This window comes from Myotis brandtii, unplaced genomic scaffold, assembly GCF_000412655.1.
Source record: "Myotis brandtii unplaced genomic scaffold, ASM41265v1 scaffold136, whole genome shotgun sequence".
Taxonomy (NCBI): domain Eukaryota; kingdom Metazoa; phylum Chordata; class Mammalia; order Chiroptera; family Vespertilionidae; genus Myotis; species Myotis brandtii.
In genome coordinates, this window is record NW_005354829.1 from 5,687 (window position 1) to 15,881 (window position 10,195).

The 10,195-nt window shown below is 35.9% G+C and overlaps 1 protein-coding gene across 2 annotated transcripts in view; it reads right to left on the reverse strand.

Annotated features, from left to right (window-relative positions):
* Positions 1-233: 233 nt before the first annotated feature.
* PLRG1 (pleiotropic regulator 1) overlaps positions 234-10,195 on the reverse strand; it is a 16,145-nt gene continuing 6,183 nt past the window's right edge. The window contains exons 7-15 of one of the 2 annotated variants that reach the window (XM_005860490.2): positions 8,357-8,458; positions 7,316-7,408; positions 5,005-5,154; positions 4,411-4,512; positions 3,787-3,889; positions 2,757-2,865; positions 1,684-1,823; positions 1,003-1,196; positions 234-444 (exon numbers count right to left, since the gene is read on the reverse strand). In XM_005860490.2, the coding sequence (XP_005860552.1) occupies positions 385-444; positions 1,003-1,196; positions 1,684-1,823; positions 2,757-2,865; positions 3,787-3,889; positions 4,411-4,512; positions 5,005-5,154; positions 7,316-7,408; positions 8,357-8,458 (1,053 nt within the window). In that variant the 3' untranslated portion in view covers positions 234-384. Of the gene's footprint in view, positions 445-1,002; positions 1,197-1,683; positions 1,824-2,756; positions 2,866-3,786; positions 3,890-4,410; positions 4,513-5,004; positions 5,155-7,315; positions 7,409-8,356; positions 8,459-10,195 lie in introns of those variants that run through there. The other variant, XM_014534977.1, reaches the window with a different exon arrangement.

Consider the following 10,195-nt stretch of genomic DNA (forward strand, 5'->3'; position numbering starts at 1 on the left):
AATTAAAAAACAAAAAACAAAAAAAAAACCCCACCAACTGCTTCCCTCAAAACAAGTCCTATTATAGCAGGCAATTTGGTAAATTAAAAAAAAAAGTCTTTTAATAAAATTGACAAAATATTCTATCTTTAGAATAGTTATACAATAGTTGTAGTCAACAAACCAGCATATGCTTGCTATCTGCATCTTCCTAGGACCTCAAATTGTTTATTTTAGAAATAAAAACACGGGGAGGGGAAGACAGTACATTTTATTGTAAAATATGAAGCAGCAATGATTTGAACATGTGAGTTTCTGCTAGCCAGAGCACAAAATGAGTGGATATCCACCAAGCAAATAAAAAACAAAAAACAAAAAACAAAACGCCATGAAGACAAGGTCACATTAAAATCTCTTTCTCTTGATAATTTCTGGTTTCCAGCTGACTGGATGAGTTTCTTCTGTCTAAAAATAGGAAAGTAATAAGAAAATAAAGTATTAGTTTTCTTCATATTTAGTAACTTCCTTCCTAACAAAAATAAGGTACCTGTTCTACATTATATTACTTGGCATTATATATTTAAGTTATTTAACAATTTCAGGAACAGTTGACAAACTTTTGGGATTATCTGAATCTAATAAAGAATGAGTAGATTCACTACAAATGCAGTTTATGTCTTTTCATCTCAAATAAAATTGCTATGTAGATACTCTAGTAACACCAAAGCTGATGATTCTAGAATTCATTTGCATAGCAATCTATTTGCTGTTGTTCTTATTGCAACATTTGCCTGGTAACTAATAAGAAAAGTTGGAATAAAATGAAGACAATGTATGGATTCATTGGCATCAATAAGACCAATATAGAAAGTTATGAGCTGACACTACTCAAGATGATAAATACTTTAACACTATAAAGATTCTTTTCCCTTCTGATAATTTCAGTAACTTTAAAATGAGCATATACTTACAAAATTGGTACAGTTGAATTACTTTAATATGTATGTGAAACTGAGAACTTACCGCTGTTTCATCCTCTCTGTACACTTTAATGGTTTTATCAGCTTCAGCCGTTAGTAACCGACTTTCAGACTGATCAAAAGCACAAGCAAATATTCCTGATTCACTGTCCAAAGACCCAGGCTGCACAGCTGCATGAACTCTCTGGAAATTGTAGCCAGTTCTCCAATCCCAAAGATGCATGGTTCCATTGGCAGCTTAAAGGGAAATAGCTAAATTGGGTATCCCTTCAACAATTCAGCTTGGCAAGCATTAAGCATGAACCATTAGCCGAGCACAATGGCAATAACTATAATTAAAAGATATATACGACAGAGGCACTCAAGCTTCTCTTAATATTGGTTTGTCCACTTTCATTTGTGCTTAATTCAGAATTTATTACAGACCTCAAAAAGCACCACAAAGTGACATCCAAGTCAAGAATATGCAACCAAACTTTAGGTGATTCCCAGCATAAATCCCAAACTTAGATTTATCATGTGGAAACTCAGAGAAGGCTGAACTATGAAATATGCTACATGTATTATGAATATGCATGAACACACATATAAACATTCAAATATACATTAGGCAAGATCTGCTATAATATTTAGGTGTGAGGGCTTAAAATTTTACAAATATTTCCTCATTCACTAAAACAAACAATGACAGACTAAAGCAAATTTATCATAAAAATCTTTTTACCTCCAGATACGAGCACTCCATCAGAATTTACTGTCAATGTGTTAATAATAGCGTTATGACCAGAAAGATTTTGAATGAAACTTCCATCAGGGAATTTCCACTGTTTTATGTTATCTGGAGAACCAGATGCAAATGTGTAACTGAAATAAGATTAAAAACAGCAACAAAGTAAACCAAGTAAAAAAATGGTAGATTTAAAGATGCTTATTATGGTTGTATTTAGCATGTGTATTCAGTGATCTATGTAGTGTTGCCAAATATTATTGTCATACCAAGAGGTAAAAATATCAAGGCATTTACTCCAAGTTAAATCAGATTTTCAAAGTATTTTAAATGTGTTTTGAGACCTAGATTAATGTTTTATTCTCCTCTCATTTCCCCAATGACCTGTACTGAGCTAGAGCAATAAATGTGAAAACCCCTAAATTCACATAAAGGGCGAAGGGTTGTGCAACTATTTTGGAGGGGCAGGGGGATAAGAGGACAACTCAAGGAAAGAAACAGAGGGAAAGAGGGAGAGAGAGAGAGAAAGAAAGGGAGTAAAGAAGACAGGAAAAGGAAAAAAGTAGAAGAGAGGGAAGTGGGGGGGAGGACAAAAAGGGAGAAGAAAAAAAGAAAATACATGAAAATGGCCAGAAAAATGTCAGGGTGATGTGATATAACAAACAATAGCTTGGGATATTATGCTCCACCTCTTTGGATACCCTGACTATAATGTTCATAGTTCCTACCTTTTTTTCCTATGTATATTAACTTCCCCCTTAAGAACTCAACTATTCTATGTATATCTCAGTGTACAATAAACAACACTTATGTCCAAAACATTAAATCTAGCTACTCTTAGCTTCTATTTTGACATCCAGTTTTTAAATATGACTTATTCATATTGTTTCATTTGACATTATTTACCATGTAGAAAATCTCATCTCATATAGGGCATGAAGCAAAATACCACACAGGGAAAAGGCCTGTAAATGAGTGTCTAAATGACTACAAAGTAGTACTAAAGTTGGTATTCCTGTACTATACCAAAAACTGAAGGAAGGAGAAAATAATTAGGAAGACATACTTACTGTCTTGGATGTAACACCACAGCTCTCACTGATTTTTTGTGATTTGTTAATGTGACTCTTGTTTTTCCAGCCACCAAATCCCATAATCGTATTGTAGTGTCATGGCTTCCTATAATGAAAACGCATATCCCCAAAACACAGATCAGGAAAAAGAATGCAAAACTATAATAAAATATGAAGTGTTCTCTCATAGACACATATATACTAAATGAAAGTCATATAAACTCTTGGCTAGTTGCTTTGTACTTCCAAAATTTTAGGTTGGTTTTAAATTTAATTCTTAAAAAAATGTAGACCTGGCCCACAGGACTCAATGGATAGTGTACTGGCTGGGGCACAGAAGGATCACAGGTTAGATTCCCAGTCAAGGGCAGGTTCTACCCCAGCCCCTGTTAGGCACATGTGGGAGTCAACCAATCAATGTGTCTCTCACATCAATGTTTCTCTCTCTCTCTCCCTCTCTCCCTTCCTCCCGCCCTTCCACTCTCATAAAATCAATGGAAAATTATGCTTGGGTGAGGATTAACAACAAGAATGTAATACATGCTTGATGCACTATCAACTGAACAGCTTGAACAAATACCAATAACAGATAAAACAAATACATGATGTTATCCCCTAACGGAAGGGGAGGAAAAAATTCAAATGGTATTTTAGTTAATAAAACACATCACAGAATTATTTTCTAGTCTTAGAGTAAAGATCCATTGTTATTAACCTTCTTTTAATTAAAACAAGACTCAAACCTGTTCTAAAGATTACTGACGTCAGGGTATCTTGTCTTCTAATTTTAATTTTCTATACCAGTAATCATGATGCTATCAGACATTACATAAGACTGTGTATGACATAGTCTATGATATGTAAAAAGTCTGACATAACAGAATAAAATATTACTACAATAAATTTCAAATGCACACAGCAACATGGTATACACAATACAAAGCGAGAGTCACAGCAAGTATGAAAAATACATGTACAATAATGTATTGATATGAATACATGGTAAACTTGAAAGTATGAATTTTACCAGTAATAATTTGTGGTTCTGCAGCTTGACACCTCACTGTAGCAACTGCATTTGTATGTCCGGATAATGTATGTACACTGGCTTTAGTTCTCACATCCCAAATCTATAAAAAAAAAACCCAACACATACACACAATAGACATACTGTCAAAGAGAATAGGTATTCATAGCTCAGGCAGGTAACTGAATGAACTCAAGGTTGGGAATTTAATACGCAACAGTGCCTGAATATAAAGAAAGCCTTAAATGAGAGAGAATAATTTCAAAGCTGGCTGGGGGTTATGGATAGGAGACAGCTGATGGGTTGGGAGGTGGAGGGGGGCCTAAAAGAGTAGGAGACTGAAAGTGTAAGGATAGGTATAATGGAACTATTAAATGAAACCTGCGATGGCAGAACGGAGTATGAGAGTGTCACATTTCAGAGGCAGGGCATTTCCAATAAACTTGGTGAGGCCACAGAATGGAAGATGAAAGTGTAAAAACAAGCCAGGAACAGAGGGACTTGGTTATTGGTGAGTCAAAGTAACAATATTTAATTCTTTACCAAACAATATATGACTCTAATACCAGGTATGTATAAGATGCAATGTATATAAAGATAAACACCAAGCTCTATTCCATTTACCCGTGCAGTTGAATCACGACTACAGGTTACCAGCACATCAATTGTTGGGTGCAAATCCAAACCATACACTGCACTCAGATGTCCATGATAGTGCCTTATAACCTACAAATATAGCAGGAAAGTTAAAATTTCTATAATTAGAAGGAAAACCTTTGGCTCATAATGTGTGGAGTTTTTATTTGTTTCTTCAATTCAAGTCTGAGCTCAGGTCAAGTGTAGAAACCTTCATAATTACAAAGGTCAGTAGTCAAACCTTTTCATCATTGCTCAGAACTGATCAGCCTTTCAAACACGTATGTCCCTACCTCCCCACCCCAATCTCATTCATCCAGCACCAAGTCCTCAGTATCCACTGTCACCTTAACACACACACACACACACACACACACACACACACACACACACACTCTCTCTCTCTCTCTCTTATTGTGTTAAATTACTTTATACTTTTGCTTCTCAGAACTAGAGAGATCATGCATCAGGTGGACTGGAAGGTCTTCTGATGCTCAGATTTGGCTATTTTCATCACTGATCCACTTCAATAGGAGCAGATCTCAGAGAATCATTGTTTTCAAAACTTATATCCAAGCTTACCTTATTATATTCAAGATCCCAGCATTTGACCTGTTTGTCTTCTCCACAGGAAAACAGGTATGGGCTCCTCGCGCTTACTATCACACCACGAACTGTACTAATGTGCCCAGTTAATGACAGTTTTAATTTGCCACTAGCCAAGTCCCAGATCTGCAATCAAAGAATATTTCATTTTTCTCCTTGTTGGTTATCCCAAAACAAAAATTTTATGATCCTGATATTAAAATTAAGTCTCCAAAATGTGAAAGTTATGAACATATAAAAATGTTTTTTTAATTTGCCAAAACCCCTCCCCCTCAAAAAAAAAAAAGAAAAGCAGGGGGGAAATCAGAATTAAAAGGCAAGCTCAAACTGGGAAAATATTTGTAACAGATGACAAAAAGTTAAAATTCTTAACAAAGAAAGGATATCATTGTTAACAAAAGTATAAATGTTATAGTATTAAATTAGCCAAGGATGGCAACAACTTAAAAAAACCCTATGGAGTCTGGCTGCAGTAGCTCAGTTGGTTGAGCAATGTCCTGTGCACTGAAAAGTTCCAGGTTCCATTCCTGATCAGAGCACAGACCTGGGTTTTGGGTTCAATCCCGGTTGGCAGGTTCACCAAGGGCAACCTATGGATGTGCCATTGATGTTTCTCTCTCTCCCCCTAAGCATGTCCCCAGGTAAGGATTAAAAATAAAACAAAAAACCCTTAAGGAAACTAAACTAAGTGTTCATTAACTGATACACGCATAAAGAGAATGTGGCATATATACATACAATGGAATATTATTGAGCCATTAAAAAAAAAATCTTGCCACCTGGGACAACATGAATTGTCCTTAAGGGCATTATGCTAAACAAATTAAGTTAAAGAAAGACAAATAGAACATAATCTCACTTATATGCGGAATTTAAAACAGAAACAAAAACCTGAAAAACTAAGCTCATAGATACAGAGAACAGACTGGAGGTGCCAGAAGCCAGGGTGAAGGATGGATAAAATGGGTGAAGGGAGTCAAAGGGTACAAAGTTCCAGTTACAAATTAGTAAGTTATAGGGATGTCATTATGTATGCATGTTGACTGCAGCTAATAATACTAGACTGCATACTTGAAAGTTGCTGAGAGTACATCTTAAAAGTTCTCATCACAAGAAAAAAAAACTTGTAGTTATGTACCACGACAGATATTACCTGGACTTTTTGGTGATCATATCACAATAAAACAAATGGCAAATCATTATGTTGTACACCTAAAATTAACCTAATATATGTCAATTACAACTCAATAAAAAAATATTTTAAAAACCCTAAAAGTAGTTTTATAAGGTATGAAAAAATTGTTCCTCACTAAAAATTCTATATGAACAATTTTTGAAAGATTGGATAACCATTTCTGCTTATCATATGAATAGAAATTTTAAACATAAACAATCAATAAGCTGAAAAGAATCCTCTCATACACTGTAAGTATCAATTAACCATTTTAGAAAATAATTTGTGCTTTGGGTGCCAACTTAAACAAATGTTTGACCCACTAATTCCATTTCCGAGAATTGAAAATAAAGTAATTTAAAAATAGAAAAGGCTGGCCATGGCTGGGTAGCTCATCCGATATGCTAAGGTTGCGGGTTTGATCCCCAGTCAGGACACATAGAAAAATCAATCAGTGAATGCATAAATAAGTGAAACAACAAATCTTTTTTTTCTCTCTTCCTGAAATCAATAAATATAAAAAACTGAAAGAAAATAGATTATAGGATATATAAGTGATGTACTTCCATGGAACCATTTAAAAAGATGTTAGCTTTTTCACAGAAACATGCCTTTGATATAATGTTAAGTGCAAAAAGTAAGGTTGAAAATTACATTACCAAGCATGATTTTTAAAAGATACACATATATATACACGAAGGAAAAAACTCAGAAGAAAATGCACTGATACATATGCACAGAAATAAAAATTAAAGAGAAATTCATTCAAATACTTCACAGTGGTAGGATTATATATGGGTCTATGTTCTTTTATATTTCTCTCTACTTTCCACATTTTTTATAGATGACCATGCTTTAATTTTATAACCAGAGAGGAAAAAACTTAAATATCAAGGAATTTGTGGTAGGTAGTCAGCATATTCTGTTTGGAAAAAACTGTTGTTTAAATACCACTTTTCAAACACATGGAACTTTTAACTGGTATAGACAGTAAGTTTTACTTCATACTAAGGTCTAAGAAGTCAAAGGAACTACAAGAGCAATTTCCTCAGGAAATAACTTAAAACAGATTAAATGTACATGGAAAATACAAAGCAGTTCCCTCCTTATTACCTTTATAGTTCTGTCAGCAGATCCAGTAACAAACCACTGATTTCCAGGTTCCACAGCAATACATCGAACCCAGCCAAGATGCCCACTGATCACCTGTATGCAGAATGTAGAATGCATAGACACATAAGTTAAAGGTTATTCAATTTTGTATCATTACATGTAAGTTAAAGTTCAAATTTAAATTGACCTCCAACATCTTCCAATGATAAGAATATAAGTTTATTTGACAATTAGAGTTTTGAATGATACAAGTATTAAATTACCTTCAATCCATGAATGAATGCACAAACTGTGGTATATCTATACAATGGAATACTACTCAGCAATAGAAAGGAATGTATTAATACTTGCAACAACTTGGATGAATCTCAAAGGCATTAAGCTGAGTGAAGAAAGTCCCAAAAGGAACACACTGAATGATTCCATTTACGTGAGGCAGTTGAAAAGACACAGTGATGGAAAACAAATGGTTGCCAGGGTTAGGGAAGGGTATGGATATAAAAAATGGAACTTCTATATCCTGATTGTGGTAGTGGCTACCCAAATCTATACAGCTATTAAATTTATTAGATCTGTATACCAAAAGAAAATCTTTTTTACTGTATGAAATTCTGAAAAGTAAAATATAACATATTTAAATTATAAGTAGCTGTGCAACTTCCCTACTATATACATTTTACTTTAGATCTGGTACATTTTAAATCATTTTAATTTACTATAATTTAAAAGATAATCAGCAGAGCCAAAGAAATGTACTTAAATACTGTTTTTCCCCTTGAGCTCCATATTAAATACCTCAAGCACATTACTACATTTATTTCGCCTGCTCTCCACATTTAGTAGCTTTCTATCAATATTTTATACAAAATACAAGTCTGCTTTCCAAGATATTTTAGATAGTGCTTAAGCCCCTTCCCCAACCCAACCTCTTTACCAGTTCCCATTTTCACTCCTTTTCCTCCTTATTCTATTCGTAGCTCTTGTCAAGTGGAAAGTAGTGATCACGTTTCATGTAGTGGAATAATATACAGATTCACTCACCCTGTAGAGTTTCCATGGCGGGTGCCACTGGGGTTTTGGCATTGTCGGGGCCTTCTTTGCCATGAGTGCAGAGTTCTTGGCATTGCCACCCTCCATAACAGCCTACGTGTGGAACAGATTACATTATTATTAAAGATATCACACTTGAGTTTTCATGTTATCAAAAATAGAAATGCAAAGAGGGGATTTATGAAGTTTTCTCAGAAATGGAAATTCAAAGAGGGAATTTTTGAAAGCAGCTCCCTCTACCCCATGAAGAGAAAGGGCAGCTAAACATGTTTGCATAACTAGAAAATGAGCCTAAGATTTCTAATAAAAACTGTATTTTATTATGTTAATTTAAAAAAGCAATTTAAAAATCGGAGAGGCAGAACATTGAAGAGCATATATCACTGTGCATAAGTTCAAAACCCAGCTCTACCAATTAATAGCTTATTGACCTTCGGTAAAAATTATGTAACCTATGTGCCTCATTTTTAAAGTGACCACAGTGGATTAATGCCATTGCCCTTCATTGTCATATTTTAACATCACTGATTTAATATTGCAATGGAGTCATTGATAGGTCCTTCTATCTTCCCCCCAAATATTTCAATACTATTTTTAAAAGGCATTCTAGCTAATATACTAATATACCATCTACTGTTACAGTATCCATTTATTGAAAAATACTTAAGCCCATAAAGTTCCTACCCTCAAGAAGCTAACATTACTTCCTCCAAAGGAGGCAGAAAGCCTGAGCAGAGACCTGCAAATGGAGACTAAAAACAGGCTGTGGTGGGAGAACTATTCACTTCCTAAAGTCAAACCAAGTGCATAATATGCTGAAGAAGTAAAGCTGACACTTATTTCAAGTGACAGCATATTTTCAGGTATTCTTTCTCTAACCACTTCTACCAATAACAGTAGTTGCCATTTACTTATAAACTTTTAGTACTCAACTGTATAAATCAACTGAGAGTTTAATTTTAACACAGTTTGTACCGCTCACGAGTTTTCTTGTGTTTCGGGCGCCATCTGTTAAGGACCGCCCACGAGTGTTCTCGTGTTTCATGGGCCATCTGTTATGGACCTTAGATGTCAACACACTGTTCGCCCACGAATTTTCTCGCTCACGAGTGTTCTCGTGTTTCGCGGGCCATCTGTTATGGACCTTAGATGTCAACACACTGTCTTGTCCACTGTGGGGCGCGGTTACAGTGTTTGGCCAGGTTCAAGCCTCGGACTAATGAAAGGACAGGGTACTCTCACTGCCACGTGCAAGTCCCAGCTGGAGGGCAGGGCCCTCCCAGCACAATCATAGCCAACGGCTGTGGTTGTAAGCTTGAACCTACGGCCTATGGTCCCACGTAGCCCCACGTGACTTGTGATAGAGTTCGGGTGCATGTAGTTGAGTGAGGTTAAGACTCACGAGAATACTGTAAACAACGTGATCACGCCCCTACTTTGCCTCGTGGCATCTGCTATAAAATAAAGACACGGCTTTCGGGCGCTGGCATTGTCTGCTCTTCAGGGAGCAGAGTCCCACCGAGACCCAGCTATTATTCTCTTGTCTGTCTTTCCTTAATCCTTTAACCCCGCCCCCCACTCACTCAGAGACACCCTTGGCCGTGCTGGCACGGCATAGTCCACAGTACTGTACCTTATAAACTGTGGACTTTTCAATTCATTTAGAGTGTACAACGTCCTCAATCCACAAGCAAAAATGAAGTATAAACAGTTTCTGCTATTGGTGGCGAGAGACTGGCTAACGGATGACAATAATGAAGGCTCTCCGGAACCAGAGACAAATCTGTCCAGCCCTTCCCCTGGGGGTGCAAGGAGAGCACCTCGTAAAGA